The sequence below is a fragment of the Rhyacophila brunnea genome, unplaced genomic scaffold (genome assembly GCF_057557595.1).
Source record: "Rhyacophila brunnea isolate RB1 unplaced genomic scaffold, BYU_Rbru_1.0 scaffold_17, whole genome shotgun sequence".
NCBI lineage: Eukaryota > Metazoa > Arthropoda > Insecta > Trichoptera > Rhyacophilidae > Rhyacophila > Rhyacophila brunnea.
In genome coordinates, this window is record NW_028232827.1 from 37,603,234 (window position 1) to 37,623,654 (window position 20,421).

A 20,421-nucleotide genomic window follows, 5' to 3' on the forward strand; every position below is an offset into this window, starting at 1 on the left:
GTTTTCAATATATTAGAGCGTGACTTGCAACATTGGTATTAAAAATAGTTACAGAATGTTGACATTTTAATCTATCTATAATCTATAATACAACAACGGCCCGTCCGATTTGGTTGCTACTAAGGTCAATTATCTTGCATTTAAAAAAAAATGCGGCGTCTTACTGCGGGCGTGAAGATCTTTTCACATAACTTTCGTTTTCTTTGATATATTCCCAACGTAACTTCATTTTCTGTTCGTAATTTCCATGTGCTTTTATCTCCCTGGCACTTAAATATTAACAATTAAAGTGAACTCATTAAACTCAGTCAGAGCTCACTTTGAGCGTAGCAACCTAAGTCTTGGGCATCTTCTCCCAGTCCAATTGTAGGGTCCCACGATACGCTCGATTAAGACCGAGTGTGGTGCGGGGTGGGTTTCGGTGGACGGCGCTTAATTTCAATGTTGATTTGTAGGTTCTTAAGGGACATTTTACTGGTATTGTTAAAACATCAAGTTTTAAGCAGTGATTGTTCGTGGTTAAATACGCATTTTAAAAATGTCAAGAAAGTGTATAAACCCCATGCTTTGGGCGTTTACAATAACTGTGACAGTGTTATCAGCGGTAATATGCGAAGAACCATGCCATTATGACATGAGTGTCGACATCACAGAAGAAACAAAGTTGCTGAACGGTCATTTTATCTACGACGAATTGGTTTACACGGAAAATCAAACGTTTCAGTATACGGACGAAGATAATTCGACCCACTTAATGGGGTGTGTGTGCCTTGTGAAAAATTGCATCAGAAAATGTTGTCCCATAGGTCAATTTTATGCTGACTACGAATGCAATGACAGTAATGAAAGCTTTGTTAATCCGTTTAATCCACCAGTGTACAATAACATAAAACTTGTGGAAGGTCTGAATGCTTATAAATACTTTGGATTGTTGTTTGGAAATCCTTGTCCAGACGGGCAACAGTTCACACTGAGTCATCATTTCGATTCTGGACCAAATGATAATGATGCATATTTTATTCAAACGGTAAGAGACTTTCAAAAATAACAATTATTGTAATATATAGTTACAGATAGATATTAATTATGTACTTATCAGGAGGTTTGTTAATACTTTAAATTAAAACCACATATTATTATGCTGATACAGTGACGTCCCGTATGGGTAGGCAGATTGAGCGTCGCTTGGGGGCGGCAGTTACCCAATGGGCGGCAAATCGAGGAGAATCATTAGGTACATATGGATAGCTACCTAAACTTAGTAATAAAGGAAATATCTTTCCATTAAAAAAATCAGCTCACTGGCTGGAAACAAAATATATTAATTAGGTAGGTACTATAAAAGTTTTAACAGGACTTTATTTTTTGTCAGGTTCGCGATGTCTAGTTTACTTCCGTTGTCCTTGGACGTCACGTTCTTGGTGAACAGCAATGACACGTGCATACCTAATTTAAAATGTATAATTTAATATTTTTAAATAAATTTTAAATAAGTTTAATATGTTTGCCAGTCACTCGCGAGTTTTGGAAGTTTTCAGGTGTATTTTTAAATGTACCTAAGTATCTGAAACCGTATTCTCGCAATATTCCAGTCTTTCTCAATTTTTTTACACCTGCGGACCACTGAAAATAGGTAAAACGTTTTGCGAACCGCCACCGCAGAAATAAAAAATATTATTTATATAGTAACGTACAATAACATCTGATAACGGTTGATTTCATTACGTAAAACCATTAATCTATTTTAGAGCAAAAACACAATGCACAAACACTTGCAGGTGGAGATTGAGGTGGAGGTGGAGATCAGTTTGGAGATTTTGTAGAAATTTCTAGCATAGGCATTTGGACGCCAAAAATTCGCGGATCACCGGTTGAGAAACACTGAGCTAACCACTATCTTAAACCCATATAAAACAATGTCCACCTAAGCCTAAACTCACCCTCACGTTAGTAGAATATTTTAATACACAAAGCGATTTGATTGAAAACAGTAAGTCATTGCCTTCTTAGTTGGTATTACTCGTATCAAAACGATTTCTAATTGAGATAAAACTTATGTCAATAATTGATTGAACTCCGTTACAATCTTTATGCGTCCGTGATTGGCCCATAGATACGGCAGAGAATTTTTATTTCAAAAATATTCAAGTATCGTTTATTTTGCGCTGTTTATGTCCAGGAATCCATGGCGGATAACAGAGATTTCCAAACTGGGGGACGCGCCTCCCTGGTGAGGCGCGGACTGTTGCAAAGGGAGGCGCAAAAAGTTTAACACAATAATGTAGCCACAGGTTTGCAGTTTGCAAGTGCATAGTTTGTAAAACGGCAGCTAGTTATATATTACATAAAAAACAGTCCTATAAAAGTTAGGTTGTTTGCAAACCTGTATGAAGATAATACGGAGACTAATTTTATTACAGGTAGGTAAGTACTTCATTTTTATACTATCGTCCATGGCCCCCACAACGAGAGACCAGTTAAGTGAGATAAACCCACACCACAAATTTGTTATATTAGTAAAAAAAAATTCGCCTGCGGCACGGTTTCGGTTACAGAATATTAACATTTTATAATATATATGTGTCTGCATGATACAATTTGATGTGATTGTGTGGTGTGTGTGATTGATGATAATTCACATGTAGAATTTTATTTTATAATTATTTGTAGAGTGTTTCCTGACTAAAAAAGGGCTATATGGAAACAAAAACCTTTGTTCAATTTTGGTTGAATCGAACTGAAGACTAATATAATACTTTGTCAAGAAAAGCAATATGAGTAGGTACTGCTACCATTCGTAACATCATATTTATGCGAAACGGAAATTTCTGCATTAGATGCAATGAAATTCATATATCGAGCCCTATAGTAGAAAAAAGCACTATGTGTAAAAATGTATTTAATGAAATAAACAGGGGGAGGCGCCAAGATTAGATTGTTTTAAAAGGAAGGCGTAGTAACGTAAAGTTTGGAAACCACTGGCGTATAATATAAACACATGCTTTAAAAATATTTTTAGTTTACGTGGCTTAAAATGTCTTGCTCTAGTCTTTGACATTATTATCATGCCAATACCCTTAATGATATCATTATTTAGGTTTACAGAAGACCCAGGGAAGGCAAAACTATCAAATGCTAATGACCAATAATTTAGGTTGGGACGGGTTTTCGTTCTGTTGGATTTTTGTCTCATTTATCTATAAACCTATTCTTTTAGTCACGATTTCATGTGTTTTGAACACCTTTTTCACCGCTTATTGAGATGGCAATGATAAATCACCAGTGACGTCCCTAAACAAAATGAAGGGCTCGAAATGGACTGGAGCGCACCGGAGCGCCATTTCTGTTCGTGAAATCGGTAAAATTATCGCTCCGTTTTGACCGTCTGAGGCCATATAATAGAAAATCTAACACACTTATTTTTATGAAATGCACATCAAATTTGATAACTATGTAAAAATCTTTAGAAAACTGTCGAGCGCTCTGGTTCGTAAACTTTTCCATTTCGAGCGCTGGCAAAGTACTACCCTTAGGCAGACTTAGAATACCATCCCCTTTCATTTTTAGTCTCAAATTGTATGCAAATTTGTTGAATAGGTACCCACCAATCACAGAATAGATAATAAATCGAATTCCGAAAGGCTATATGCAATACGTTATATTTTGATACAGGATTTTGAATGTGTGAGTGTCCTACGAAAATGAAACACACATTATGCATGTGCAATAGTGTGTGTAATGCATCAATATTAAATGAGTGTCAATGCATAAACCAAGAGAAATTGTGAGTATTCGACGTAATATGAGATATTCTTGACACGTGTTTAAGTTTATCTTCCTTACTCGAGATCGGTTACCTGCTACTCCTTACCCGTTCGGTATACAGTTCCCAATATTTCTGAGTTCCCTGCCACCGACCTATTTTATTAGTCATCGTCTACTGACGATTAAAGCATTTCCTCGAAACATATTCTCAAACAGCGGTGTTTTCAAGAACGTGGATGTCTGAGTCACTGACAGGTTTGGCGACTCCCTCGTGATTTTTGTCGTTCGCAATAAACCGCCATTGGGTATTACAATACAAAGTAGGAATAATAGAAAATTATTTTACCACGATTTTTAATGCTTCTATTATTTGTAATCTGAGATGTCGGTACTTTATAACGAATCGACCGCATCGGCTGTGTAAAACCGCCACTGCTCTCAAAAGTTGTAATATTTATGTCCGTGTCTTCATTTACCGCCCTTTAAAATGTGCCACTTCTGATCAACGCAAGACCTGACTACCCCCACGGGACGTCACTCGTGTCGTTATCATTTAGGTATGAAAATATGAATATGATCATTTTATCCATACAATATAATAACAATAATAATTTACGTATTATTTAAAATAAATTAAAAACACCATTTATATGAAATAATAAAATGTCATTATTATTGATGACGCATTTTATCGATTAGCAAGAATCAATAATTGCCACGTGTTACCTTCCTCGTCAGATGGAAATTATATAATATAAAGTTTGTGTGGTCAACGTCCACAGGAATACCACATCCTGAGAAGAATCCTTACCACCAGCTGCTGTATTAAAAAATAAGATGTTAAGTTATCAACTTAATACTGACATATTATAAGGATATAATTAAATAAATATTATCGGCGTCACGTCGTCTATATCAGTGTTTAGCAACCGGGTCCGCGAGTCGCCTAGTCCAGGGGTCGGCAAACTGCGGCTCTTTGGGTATTGGGGTGCGGCTCTTTGCCTAATTCCTAATTCACAATTTTTACAAAAACTTTTGCAAAATTCACAATTTTAATGTTGACATTGATTTGTACACTTATTATATTATTATGTAATGATATTATCGCGAACCTAATTTTCCCTCCGTGATGGTTGATGCAAAAAGGTATGATTGTTGTTGTTTTAAATCCGCCCATTGCAAAAGTCGACAATTTAAATTTTTCTCCATTTGATATTGACACTAGCACCTTTAAAATACAATTTTATTGGTAGATTTCACAAGCGAAGAGTTATGGAGTTCAAAATTTATAGGTCTTGCCACCAAAATGAGGATTTAGGCCATCATCCCACGGCGCAACTGAAGTCCGACGGAACTGAAACTAAAATTCCAGCCAGTATCTAGCTAATGTATTTCAATGGCGGCTCGCTGACGGCAAGACTGGAATCTCTCAGCTTCAAAACGGTCGCAAAGAGGCGCGACATGCTAGTCGCGCGGTCTCTGAAGTTCCCAGTCACAGTAAAACAGTGGTACCAACATCATTAGATTTCGGTGAAAAATCATATTTTCTTACCAAAATTGGTAGCACTTCGTAAAGCCGCTAGCGCCATATCGTAAAAACCAAAACAACCAGAGACGTCAAAAGTACAAGATGAGCAAACAGACTTTTAATTTAAATTTTGTGGCAGAAGTCGAGAGACACCCCTGTCTGTATAATTACAGGCTACCACAATATTCCCGTAGAGATATTACGGAAAAGGCTTGGAATCATTCACTTTTTCTGGGTCTCTACATCGTATTGGGCTATTCAATACTTGCCATCAGTTCCTTTGCAGCAACGAATAGTCTGCAGTTTATGTTCCTTTCTATATAAGGATGAATCCAATATTTCTTTTATTTTGTCTCCTGTATCTGTTGAATTGATACAAAACTAAAGTCTCCTCGTCACTTGACTCGCTCGAAGACATTGTTTGTTAAATATTAATCAGAAAATTAAAATAACCTAATTGTAAACGCTGCAGCGCGCGTGTTGTCAGTTTTTGTACAACACAGCTGATAGTCCAGTTTGACAGTTTGAGGTTATGTGATTATTATTTCAACTGGGTTTCAGTAGCGCCGTGTGCGAAGCATCACATTGGTCAGTTTATGAGTTCCTTCACAAACCAGTTCCACCAGATTTCAGTTGCGCGTGGGAGGATGGCCTTAGAGAGAAGAAAATGCAATTTTAATTTTACAACACAATTGGAGTGCTCTAAAAGATCTACATAAGTAGATACTATGATTTTTAATACATGGAATAGCTTTTCGAGCTCATATTCGAGGCTACATAATGTGTAGATATGTGAACAATCATTTTCGAACATGAGCAATATATATAGCATTGAGAGAAGGCAAATAACCGATGAGAATTCGGAGTCGTGTCTGAAATTAAAAACTACAAGTTGCATAAATAGCCAAACATACAGAAACTCTCCAAAGAAATGCAAGGAAGGCCATTGTTCACATTAGTTTTAAGCAATGCATGAAAATTGTAAGTAATTCATATTCTGTAAAAATTATATTTATAATTTCAACAATAAAAACATATATTTAGGTACGTTAGATTTATTCGGGAAATCTTCACTTAATAAATAAATAATTATAAAATATAATTAATTCATTTAAATAAATCATATTTATAAAAATATACGTATAGCTCTTGAATTTTTTTTCCGTTGTATCACTCAATTTGGCTCCTTTGGTCCGAGTCTCACTCTTTGGTGAGTTTGCCGACCCCTGGCCTAGTCAAATTACACAAAAAAAAAACAAATGGTAAAAATAAATATTTATTAAACCATACATAACAATAATAATAAATTGGTTGAAAATTGCAATCAATATTTTTTTTGATTTTACATGGAAATATTATGTTCAAATTACATTAGCAAATTGCGTCTGGTCCGATCGTCTGCCACGATTGCCAAAATCTATTATCTATAGTTTTCCGGGATCGTGAACGATCGTGAGCAAACTGGAACCAATCCTATTTCCGAAGATTTCCGAAAACGTACGAAAATATCCGAAGCTACCGCCCGCTTACGAGGTTAGGTTTTACAGCCGAGTTTTGACGTAAAATTGTGAGGGAAACTGTTTAGTGTAGCCACCAATCTAACGAAGAAATAGTTTTCGGTCAACCTATATTTTTAATAGTAGCAACACTATGTTTATTTTAAGCCAATCAAAAGCAAGGACCAACGCGATGGAATCGTTGCGTGTAATTGCTTATAGTGTAAAGACGTTGGTCACGACGGTCGGCGTGGATCGTTGGATTTGGTTGGATCTGCGCGTCTGCCAATGCAATTAAGCCTTTACAATATCACAACAATAATTATTGTTACGAAGCGTGACTCTTGTAAAAGGACTCAAAGGACGGATGTTTATCATTGAAATCAATGTATTTAAATGAGGACGAGACTGGGAATTAAAAAAGTGTGGTGCTCTGTTATGCGTCGATGACATTGAGCTACTTTACAAGCTACAAGTCAGCGAATTTACAATCTGCTTGTATACTCCCCCAGCGTCATCATCGACCTAGCTGAAAAGCAGATTGTATACAATCTACCGAGAAAAGTTGAAAACCGGGCTAATTTACACGCTACACGCTGGCATATGGGCCGATCTGAGTCTGCGCAGTAGTAACTATTCAATACGTCCTGTCAAAATAGTACCAAAAATGACGGTTTCAACTCGCTAGCTTGTTGGCTTCTGAGTGAGTGGAATGTTTTATGTGTCATCATCACAATCGCACTAGCTGACTCGCCCGCTTTTAAACTCCCCCCACAGAACGTGTCCAGTGTGAAAAAGTCAACTTTTTGAGGACTACAGTCAGAATAAAATATGAAAACCAATGCAAACCGACGAAAACAATTAAAATAAAAGTTGTACATTATTACAGAAATATAAATTCATAAAAATATCATACTTACTAAAATTTGTTTTGCATATACTGCGTCGTCAATGTATTTAGTAATTAGTAAAAAAGTCTTAATTTTTATAATAACTAGAAAAAATTACCAGGTCGTGGTGCCACCTATCGACATTCTTGTACTATTTAGCTGACAACAATATCATACGCAAAGCAATATCGGGTACCTCACAATATTCATAGCTAAATAATGCGTACGTTTGATTACCATTGTATATTGGTAGGTATTTGTTTCGATAAAGCCGGTTTATTTTACGCGAGTTTCACCCCGTGGGCCCGATTGCGTCACCATTGCCTCCAATGCAATGACATTATTACATTATTAATGGACAACGCACGCAATACAGTAGCTAGCAAGTAAATTCGCGCAAAGCGATATTCGCACATGTATAGGTAGACGTCACGCAATTTCCAATATACTATATCACGCATCGGGAATTTATAGCAATATCACCTTTATTGTAATGGCATTAGAGCAGTGTTTCTAGTGTGAATGTTCATTTGAGCGAACCCGTTCGAACCGAACCATTCGGCAGACCCGACAAAAAGCATCGGGAATTTATGGCAATATCACCTTTATTGTAATGGCGTTAGAACAGATTATGCCATTCGGCAGACCCGACAAAAAACTGAGTGTCATTTTTTTCTCCAGATGCTTCGTCCATATTAATGTCATTGCTCCAATTCGACTGCTCTAGTGTGTGTGTGTGTGTGTGACGTGTGTGAGCTGCGCTACATTGCAGACAATCCATTCCCTTATAATAATGTACTAAATGTTCCTGTCTTTTTAACAGGATGGCAGCGTCTTGGTTCCAAATTACTTTAAAGAAGGACCCAGATCATTCGGCCAGATGGAGTACTGCATCGAAGCCTGGGGAACAGATCCAGAAATGGAGAGAGGAGAGGAGAATCCTGATTGGACCACCAGATACGTGGCTGCAATCTGCTCAAATGGAAACACACATAATTCCACCCTAAATAACAATGCTGTCGCGTTATGTATAAGTTAGTCATTAGTATCCCTCTTGTCACTATTATCCTTACAATGGTAGTAAATTCTACAGTGCGAGTAAGCTTCTAGGATTCGTCATGCGACAAGCCAAACCATTCAAGAATCCAAATGTCATACGTACACTCTACGTCTCGTTCGTGCGTAGTATTCTTGAATATAGGTCAATTATTATATGGTGTCCTTATGAGGTTTCCTACAAGCTTAATTTTTAGATCGCGTGAAGAAGGATTTTTTTACGATGTCTTTATTTTAAGACATATAACTATTTTCCTTTCAATAATTCGTCAAATGATTATTTTCCGACTGCCTTTCTACAAGGCATAATTACTTTTCACTCGTTTGAATCTCATAGGTCATATTTTCTGCTGTTGACACATTTGCTTGTTATCGCGAGGTACGGTTTCCAATCCGGTGAGTCTATTCTATACTTATTGACCGCTAAAATGATAAATATTATCACTTTATCATATTTATGTATTGAGGTATTATAATTGTTACAAAAAGTTAGCCGTCTAAATAGTCAAAACTGTCTAGCTCGCTCTAAAGTTAACACAGCCAAGAGAGGTGCTGTTAAAACATAGCACTTATTGTAACAATTACAACTAATTTATTGTAATAATTGTTACAATAAATGCTAATATTTCGATACAAATCTACCCTAGATAGCTGCCGTAGAGGCCGAAAAGCAGTCTTGTGTATAGAATAGACGTGTAGGTGTATTATTGAATTTTAATTTACATGAGCCTGTCAATTACATACGTGGTCGCAGCCATAATCTAACAAACATTTACGCTCACAAGAGAGAAAGAAAAAAAAATATAAATACCGTAAAATAAAATTTCGAAAACAAAATACATAGCACGTCACAGAAAATTTATGTCCTTGGAGAGCGCATTGCCTAGTCTTGCACCCCTCGCTAATGGTACTGATACGATGGGGTCCTTTGACAAATTCACATTTTTTTACAATTATTGTAAGTCTAGGTGCCTCTTGTAGGTAAAGACATCGCCTTAATAATTGTGAGTCTCAGTTAGGCTCTAACTAGAGTACTACTAGAGTTCAATATGTCTCCATCAACTCTAATTCGGATAGGGAACTTTCTTTGCAAATTACCATCTTCCGTGATATGTTATGGGCCTAGTTATTTGAAGCTGTGCTGAAGTTGCTCTTCAAAAATAAAAATAAAATTATTTTCCTTTTGACACCTTCTCAAACGAGTCTTTTCCGACTAACTTTCTTCAAGGCATGCTCGCCTTTCATTCTCTTAAAGCTCGTAGGTCACTTCTGCTCTTAAAGCATTTTTCCCTGCTCTCACGTGGTATCATTTTCAATCCCGATATTCTAGAAAATTTAATTTTTTACGCACCCGTCAATTACATGCGTGGTCGCAGCCATGACCTATTTTGGGTGAAAGCTGTTTCCTCGACGTGTCAGGCTCACCAGGCACCAATAGCGAGGGCTGTGCGGTTGGTCAATGCACTCCCTAGAGATGTAGATATTTTTGGCGATCCATTATATTCTGTTTTTTAAATTCTATTTTATTGTTTAATTTGTACTTTTTGAATCATTGTTGTTTTTTTTTAATTTTATTTCTTTTGTATAAAACTATTTTTGCTTTCTTTTTTTCCTCCACTTTGTTTTTTTCTGATTTTCCGAACTGATTACTTGTAATTTTTATTCTAAGTGTCATGTTGTGAACGTCCTGAATTAATAATTTGTTATGTACTCAACGTGTCTTTTTCAAATAAATAGATAAGACAGCATCATCGAGGAATTCCAAACCTCACAGCTTCAGCATGGGGATGACGGCTACGCCTCGGTCAGGTGGTGTTGACCTTCATAGTATGACATCGAAATTAAATATAGCAAGGAAAAAATTCTATCTGGCTCGAGTCATGACCATGAACCATTCCTTGACAGTATCACCAATTCTGACACAGCATATAAATATATAGTATCTTCGAGTAATCTTTCAATTAATTTATATTATTACGAAGTGTTCTTAGATGTGTATTGCCCCACTGGTAATTCCACTTAATATTTGATTAGTTTATTACACTTTTTACACTTAGCAATTTCTTTACTTTCATCCAGTAAGAAGTACCTAATACCGAACACTATATTATTCACTCTTTTGTTAAAAAAAAAATTATTTATCCATTATTATATAATAATATAAGCTACTTTTTAGTACATAATATATAAACAGAAAAAATAGGTACAGGCAAGTTCATTATAGTGTATAATTATTATTTCGTCATGAAATATTCGCCACTAGGGTTAAAGTTACTAATGATTATACAAATGAACAGTATCAAATTTAACCGCGATGTTAGATACATCTGACAACTTCTAAAACCCACGAGTAACTGGCGAATATATTTGAATAAATTAAAAATTAGGGAAGTGGGTACCTAGGAAATCTGCACATGTTATTGCTGATCACCATGGACGTCGAAGGGCAGCGGAAGTAACCCAGATATCGCGTAACCTGGCAAAGAACTTATAGTCCTGTTAAACCTATTTTGTTTATTAATACTTTTTGTTACCGAATATATCGGTATTATCTGATTTTTAAAACCGGTATTTCGGTATCGAAAAATACTTGGATACCGATTTTAGCCCCCAGTCATACAGTGCTACTAAACGACCACAAGGATGCCCTAAAATTTGATTAACAGCTAATTTTTTGTGTTATTTTCTACAATTTAAAGTTAACCCGGCCTTAAAAAACACCTTTACTATTATTCTCATGCAGGGATTTAATTATGGCAATAATCTTGAGTAAAATCCCGTATGCTCCAAGCCAAAATATGATAAAATTAATAATTTGATGTGTGTTGTGGACAGCAAACAAATTGTATTTTCTGTCGATTTTATGCGGACGTGGGGTACCTAAGTATATCGTCTGCCATGGCCGTCTTTTTGAGATTTTTTTGCGTGATATTGAGGCATAAATAAATAATTAAGGTTTCGTACCGCGCGGCTTAATCGTCCGCCTATAACAGGGATGGCGAACCTATGGCACGCGAATGTTTCATTTTAAAGAGAAAAGAAATACCTATTACTACTTTTTATATAATATATTTAAAAAATGTTTTTTTTATAAAAAAAAGTTTTACAAATAAATATATACTTACTTAAGCAGGTATCTACTTACTTAGATATATATAATATTAAAAAAATAATGACGACATAGCCATTCGTACTTTCTTAGGGTTTTCATATAATATTTAGGTACCTACCAATCGATGCGGAAACGGAAACGACGAAATTTATGCATAAATAAAGACAAATCGCATTGTATAAAAAATTGCAGGTAAATCATTTTAAAGAATAATCATTACGTTTAATGTAAATATACAATTGCATAGGTCGGCCCTTAGGACCGGGGAATTAAAAATAAAAATAAACAAACAACAAACCTTATGAAATTAATTATCGTCAGTCATTCAAATATAATAACTGCTTGTTATTTTACCTCAAACATAATCTCTAAAAATGGAAAAACGCTCAGTGATGAAGAATATAATAATATTAAAGAATAATGGTTTAATTAAATGCTTCCACGATCTCTTTGAGTACCTATCTACTAGTGGCTGACATCCATTTCTCGTAAAAACAAAATCTGTTAACACAAACCTCCACTCTTTGGAGGCCCATAATATGATCTTATCAGGATCGGATAAGGTTGGATTTTCTTTTAGACTTTAGTATCACTATAATATAAATAGCAAAATTCCTTATACTTAAGGGGGGACATGCTCAGCGTACGTCAAAATGGAGCTTTTATACTATTTTCAAAGCATGATCCTGGACATTCCTTAAACGTTGTAGATAATTTATTTACATAATTTAGAAGCCTTATTATCCTTTATATTTATTTTAAACATTTGTTGATTGCATAAAGTATTTTTATTACATAAAATAGTAATCTTTTAAACCTCTCGCTCTAATGTTTTAGAATATAGTCATATTTCAGTACGTCCATGTGAAATGGTGTTAAGATTTTTTATATTTATTAATTTTTAAAAGCATTTATAAAACCATTAGTAAAATTTATGTCGACATTATTATAGTGAAATATTTACAATAAAAAATTATAATGATAATCTCTGTGATCCCAAATTTGACAAGAATTAGGCATTTTATTATTCAAAAAATGGGCAAGATTTACACATTTAAAGATAGTTTTAAAAATACTGATTTTAAACTATGTCTTTGACTATTTAAATGTGATAAACATTCTACGATTCTATTTTACAGTCATCAAATGTCATTAAAATAAATATAAAGGATAATAAGGCTTCAAAATTATGTAAATAGATTATCTACAACGTTTAAGGAATGTCCAGGATCATGCTTTGAAAATAGCATAAAAGCTCCATTTTGACGTACTGTTGTATACACTAATAAGACATCACACCTATTTAATTTACAATGCTATTTGATCATAGCATCATACAAACTTTAAGCTTTTAAAGTAAACAATATAATATAATATAAACATTTATGCACCCACTTGACTGTGTCAACTTAAGAAATGTTCAAAGGGATCTCACAGCATTCAGGTCACCATCTAAAAGCAGTAAATTAACTAAAATAACGTCTTGAACCGAATGCACACCTGCAGTTATAAATAAGATGATATATGTATCTTTTTATACAAATAGCACTTTACCCTCTTTTAAAATACTGACACGAGTTAAGAAATACATTTAACTGATAATTATTAATATTATTTACGAGATCATGCAATCTGTTCTCACCCTTTAAAATTTTTAAATATCTTATTAAAATAATTAAATTAATAGAATATGCTATTCTTTCTTAAGTTTTCAAGTAAACATCTGTATTCACCCCTATTTTAACTATGTTGATTTAAAACAAGTACATCATTATGAAATTGCTCCCACGCTTTTGCGTGTTATGGAAATAAGCCAGAAAAAGCACTTAACTGGTAATTACTGATATTATTTACGAGCTTATGTTTAATATTCAGGGTAAAGCAATCTATTATCTACATTAATTGCATAAGTGTGCATCTTTTTGGGTTAGATATTCAGATCTTACACACTCTTTAACCTTTTTGACCCGAACTAGAAAACTCACTAACCATTATTAGTGTTATTTATTGTTGATGTAAGTAGATGTGATAATGAACACCTGCATAGTCAAATAATGTTATAAATGTTATTTCTTGTTAATGTAAAGCATATATCATAACGAACACGTGCAGATGAAATGGAGTCTGTTCAAGTCAAAAACCCATTAAAGAGAATAGTATAAAATCTCAGGGAATGTTACCCCTGTTGTCTTTAGTCTCCAACCATTGTACAGTACGTAACCTCTGTCTGTCAAACACTTTGTACTAAAATTATTACTGACATAAATAGTAATGTTTTACTTTACGTAAAACACTATTTGCTCCGCCGTGTTCACAATCAATTACAAACGCCCACCGCTCAAGCATCCTAGAAGGTAAATCTCCTGACAAATTACCTTCAAAGACGTACAGTCTATAAATGTACAAGAAAACTGTGACGAATTACATCAAGGAGTTTCACAGAGTGTCCCAATTCTGGTAAGAAACTTAAGGAAGGTTAATATCATCAAACCATACAGGACCTGCTAACCCAGATCTCCTACTTCCTTATTCTCATCACTAGGACATAACAGTACGCTGAACATGTGGGCCGTTAACCGTTTGCCACATTATATTTGTATTTCTGTTAATTTACTCTACACTTATTAAATATGTTATTTGTTACAGCAATGATAATCGGCCTCCCGTTCCTGGTGGTAACTTTCTTGGTATACGCCCTAATCCCTGAACTCCAGAACCTCCATGGAAAGGCGCTCATGTCATACGTATTTGGACTGGCTGTGGCGCATACTAGTGTGACAGCCTTGACACTTACTAGGCTCCATAGTAATGATGATACAGTCCCATCGACATTCTTCTATTTGGGTAATCCACCTAACCTATAATATTTCCATCATTATCATCGTCATTCTGGGTTGATCCACTGCTGGATGAAGGCCTTCTCTAGCTCCTTCCAATCTTTTCGGTTCATAGTCCTTTACTGCCACGTACATCCACGAGTTCGTCTATCTAGCGGGTTTTAGGGCGTTCCTGTGGTCGTTTAGTGCTCCTTGGGTACCACTGTATGACGGCATTTATTCAGCGGATGTCCTCTCACCAAATAACAAGTCCAACCCATTGCCACTTCATCTACGTAGCGATGTCTATCACATCGCGTACTCTTGTCTACTTCCTTATCTATTGATTTATTTTGTGATCTTTACTCAGGGCTCGAAATGGACCAGAGCGCACCGGAGCGCCGTTCCGGTTAATAAAATCCCCAAAATTATCGTCCGTCATTGACCTTCTGAGCTAGATAGACCATGTAACAAAAAATCTAACACACTTTTTTTTTATAAAATACATATAAAATTAAATACATAACTATGTTAATATTTTCGTAAAATTTTCCATTTCGAGCACTGATCTTTACACATTATACCAACATGCACATTTCATACCACGTTGGGTTACTCGTATTTTTTAGATTTCTCTTACATTAAGAGTCCATGTTTCACATGCATACCTTAGTGTTTTATGCACATATTAGTTGAACACTTTATTAAGACACATTACAATTATGATTAAGTCGCAATGGTAGGTTACTTTCAAACGCCCAAATGCACTCATTGCAGTTTGATTCTGTGAGTAATCTCGTCATACATAATAATATTATAGTGCCCCATTATCATCAGCCGAGGTCAATCCACTGCTGGATGAAGACATTGCCATGTAAAAAATATGTTTGAATAAATAAATAAATAAATAATTTAGTACCATTTATATTTTCAATGTAAAAGCAAGAATATGGCGGGATTTTTGATCATTATCATTATTAAATAATAAAATTAATAAAAAATATATGCATCGGCTAGACGCCAGCGACTTGCCTGCGCGGTATAGTTTGTGCAAAAAATACGGAACACTTTTACAGCGCTTTTCGGTTTGCGCAAGCTACAGTTTTCCCGTCCATACACACGGGCTTCTCGATACAAACTAGTTTGCGCAGGTAAGCTTGTGGTAAAGCATGAGCGTCTAGCCGGCGCTTTAAAGTTGTATTTTTCTTCGAACGAAATTAATTACTGGTGCTTTTCATTAAAAAGCTTTTTCTCTTTCAGGTTTCATCACTTACTTTTCTTTCTTGCTATGTTTCTTCAACCTAAACGTCATGTGCTTTGATATGTGGTGGACGTTCAAGTACGTACCTACTCTATTCTCGTTAACTGATATAAGCCCCGTTTTATCTTTGTGTTCTATTAAAATCGTGGGGTTGCTGCCAAATGTTGGTAAGTCGATAATTTAGGTATTTAGAGATAACAACGGATTATGTGTCTATATATAAATTTGTACGTTAGAAAAAAAAATATAAGGTCACCCGATATAAAACGTGCACATAAAGCACAAAGAGATTAGCATTGTGCCTGATTTTCGAAGGCATATCAAACTTTCAAATTTGCAATTACCACATAACATGATTTCCTTGAAACTTACCAACTTTTGGCGGTAAACCCAACATACGAGGGTGGGTCAATAAGTCCTTAGAAAAGCCGACAGGTGGCGCGACTAGTACTGTAAGCGGTTTGTTTTCGTGCAGCGGCACTACCGATTCAGTATGCTGCGAAGTTTCAATCAGATTGGTCGAGTTGTTGTGTGTTTCTCGTATATTTAAAAAAAAAATTTGCTTGTGGAAAATGGAAAAATGGAAAATGGAGAAAATTGAGTTTAGAGCTGTTATTAAACATTTTAATATAAAAGGGTTAACAGCAAAGGAAATAAAAAATGAGTTGGATTTAGTTCACGGCATATCTGCTCCTTCACTTGCAACTATTTATAACTGGTTAAATGAATTTAAACGTGGTCGTACATCAACAAAGGATGAACCACGCTCAGGACGTCCTGTAGAGGTGACTACACCAGAAATGATCAACAAAATCCACGATATGGTGTTAAGTGACCAAAGATTAAAGTTGAGTGAGATAATTGAGGTTACAGGGATCTCAAAAGGTAGCGTCATTTCTATTTTACATGACAAATTGGGCATGAAAAATATTTCTGCAAGATGGGTGCCGCGTTTGCTCACAGTCGACAATAAACGCAATAGGGTGGTGGCCTCTAAAGCCCTGTTGTCGCTCATGCAACGCAATCCGGATGAATTTTTTCGTCGCTTTGTTAGATGAAACATGGATACACCACTATACTCCCGAGACGAAAGAACAGTCAAAGCAGTGGATTGCGAAGACAAACCATGTCCAAAGAAGGCGAAAACCGTAAAATCAGCTGGTAAGGTTATGGCTACTGTATTTTGGGATGCACGTGAAATTATTTTCGTTGACTATTTGGAAAAAGGAAAAACAATAACAGGGGATTATTATGCATCTTTATTGGACCAGCTAAAAAACGAAATTGAAGAAAAACGGCATCATTTAAACAGGAAAAAAATCCTCTTTCATCAGGACAATGCCCGTGCTCACACATGTTTACGATCAATGGCTAAAATTGAAGAATTGAAGTTCGAATTGGTCGACCACCCACCGTATTCACCAGATTTAGCCCCCAGTGACTTTTTCCTTTTCCCAAACTTAAAAAAATGGCTAAGTGGACAACGTTTTTTTTCAAATGAAGAAGTCATCGATCGGACAAATGCTTATTTTGAGGACCTTCCGAAAACTTATTTTTCTGACGGTTTAAAAAAAATTGAGAAACGTCTAACCAAGTGTATTGAGCTCCAAGGAGATTATGTTGAGAAATAAAAAAAAATACAAAAATAAAAACTGTTTTAATGCTTTTTTCTAAGGAATTATTGACCCACCCTCGTATTATGTTTATAACCAATACATATTATATACTATTTGCTAGAGTTATTTACTTAAAAATTACATAATATTATATTTATTAAGCTCTCCTGTTCAAACTCGTCTAAATTAAAAATAATTTCACGTATATTATTATGATTGTTGTAAGTTTAGCAGGGGTTGCCAACCTTATTGCATACCATGCGCCAATTTTTTTCACAGACGAGTTCAGATGCGCCATACAACTCAAGCACCTTTTCTACTTTCTTACGTTCACGGATGGGCAGGCACGTCATACGCTCGATTAAGACCGAGTGTGGTACGTGGCGGGTTTTGGTTTGGAGGGATTAACTTCAATGTTCACGAATGTGGTTGGAAAATAGGGATAGGGGCAGGATCTGCTTCTTTAAGGAGATGAAAAGGAATAACTCAATCACGCAATTAAATTAATTAATTTATGCCAGTTCAAAAAACACACGTTTATTGGAGAACCAATCTACAATAATCAGAAATGATCTCTTGGACGAGAGGGTGATCGCTGTCGTGGACCCGGCTGATGGTACTACAGCTGCCGGAGAGTCTCGTTTGGTGAAGATTACTCTGGACCACAGTTGTTGGATGTGATGAGAGAGAGAGCTCTGAGCGGGATGGAGCACTGAGAGCTTTTGAGCGTTTGTATTTCGCTAGTCTTCAATGTTTGTGTCAAATTTGTTACTGAGAGCAGCAGAGAATTCTTCAAATTTTAAGCAGTTATTCGCGACCTTGTTTTAAATTTAATGGATAAAAATGCTTGTTCACATCTGAATTTCGATCCAAAGCCACATAGGTATATAACTTTTTGCAAATTTTCTCAGCTCTGGGAAATGTTCACAGGGTAATGAACGGCAGAACTTAATTATGTCAGAAGCATTTTGATCTGGAAAAAGCTCATCAGATTTCATTTTCAATAATGAATTTGTTTTTAAATCAATCAGTTCCATTTGTATGTTACTAGGCATCTGCATTATATTTTGTTCACTAAGTGAAAATGGATTTAAAATACGAACATGCAGTTTTCTTCTTAAGCAAAATCATGAAAACGACTTTCCTTGTAATTTCCTACTGAAACTTTCTGTACTTCTCTGTACTTCTCTGTACTTCTCTGTACTTTCCTTGAAATGACCTTGCAATATCTTGATTTTTTATTTGGTCAAATTGCTATTATCCGCAGCACATTCATTCTGCTCTTTCAAGTGTGGAAATTGACTCAAATCCTCATTTTCTAACTCAGAGATGAACAGTTTTAATTTCATTTTATTCCTACAATTAATTGTAAACTGTCAAAAACGAACTGATGAGTAAGAATATGTATATGTATGACTTGAATTGAGAGCACTCAGGTGTTGAAAATATGAAGATGGATTCAGTTATGGCGCCTATTTCAAATAAATAAGTAGGCGCAAAGATACAATGCGCCACTTGTAATCATCCAATACGCCACGTTTGGCGCATGCGCCACGGTTTAGCCATGACGATGAGCTTAGGAGGTTATAATTTCATAACAAGTTGACTTAATAAGTCATACATAATATGTTGACATTTCAATATGTGTTGCTGTTTTAGAGACAAATAAGTTATTGAATTAATTTTAAGTATTGGCAACACTAATTAGTTGTCAGAAATCACGTTCCCGCAAAAATCTGACAAATGGTCCGAGATCCAACCGTTGGTTAGATTTGTTTGATTCAGTTTGATTTGATTAACGGAGTTTCCTCACTCCAAATGTCTGCCATTCACGGTAGCAGACTTTTACATACTCATCGTTCCCTTGAACCGTGGTTCAGAATGAAACCACTTTTATTTAGCACGGATACATACTTTTGTCTTGACCTCCCGGGCGGATTCGTTACGAAAATCGCACAGGGGTAACAAAAAATAATATCACAAAAGTTGCGCGGCCGCTACAGACTCCAGACGGCCGCGAGCGGCGTTTCAGGGATGACGTGTAACCCCGCGCCCAGCAATTTATTTTGATAATTCTATTAACAAATAATAGTATTAACAAATTTCAAGCTGTTCTATAATTTTTCATTAATACTTAAGAGGGGGCTCAAGAGAAGGAGATTGAAATATAATCAAAGTATAAAAAGGACATCGGCGTCGTTAGGATGTTAATTTAAATCGATATTTTCGCAAAAATCACTAATCATCGGAGATTTTATTTAAAAAAAAATATATTATTGGTATTGTCGGCCGTCTTACACATTATTATTTGATAAACAACTGCACGTGTCCGCCGATCAGAAAACAGGGCTGTCAAAATAGTATATGGATTAATATTTTTTAAATGTAAATTTCGTCATAGTTTTTAATCAAACCTGTAAGTACAATCGTAGCAAACATACTATTGATATATCTACGGGTATATTATTATTATTACCTAATTCAAATTGAGCATAGGTTGATACTCAAATACTATTATAGTATGTTTATGATTTCGAGAAAATAATATCATGGTATATAATCCATATCAATTATTTGAAAACATTACATTTGCATGTAGGTACATGTATAATATAGTGAAAAGGTCAGATACCTGTTTAATTTGCAAGATAACATCAAAATTTGTATATACTTACCTAAATGAAGAATGACATTCATGAGTGAGCACGGCTCAAAGCTTGGAAAATGTGTTTTTTTTCAATTAGAAAATATTTTAATTGTGTATTATTTTATTACAGATTCATAATACATTATATAACTAATAGAACATACTGTTTTTTTCTATGAATAAAAAAACTGGAAGGAACATATTGTGTCACGGCAATCAAGAAAGACCGGAAAA

General features: G+C 35.3%; 1 protein-coding gene across 1 annotated transcript in view; it reads left to right on the top strand.

Moving 5' to 3' along the window:
- Positions 1-2,185: 2,185 nt before the first annotated feature.
- The window catches only part of LOC147074023 (G protein-coupled receptor Mth2-like), a 51,446-nt gene continuing 33,210 nt past the window's right edge, over positions 2,186-20,421 (top strand). The window contains exons 1-4 of the mRNA XM_085944222.1: positions 2,186-2,230; positions 8,503-8,713; positions 14,494-14,691; positions 15,924-16,002. Of these exons, the coding sequence (XP_085800348.1) occupies positions 2,186-2,230; positions 8,503-8,713; positions 14,494-14,691; positions 15,924-16,002 (533 nt within the window). The remainder of the gene's footprint in view (positions 2,231-8,502; positions 8,714-14,493; positions 14,692-15,923; positions 16,003-20,421) is intronic.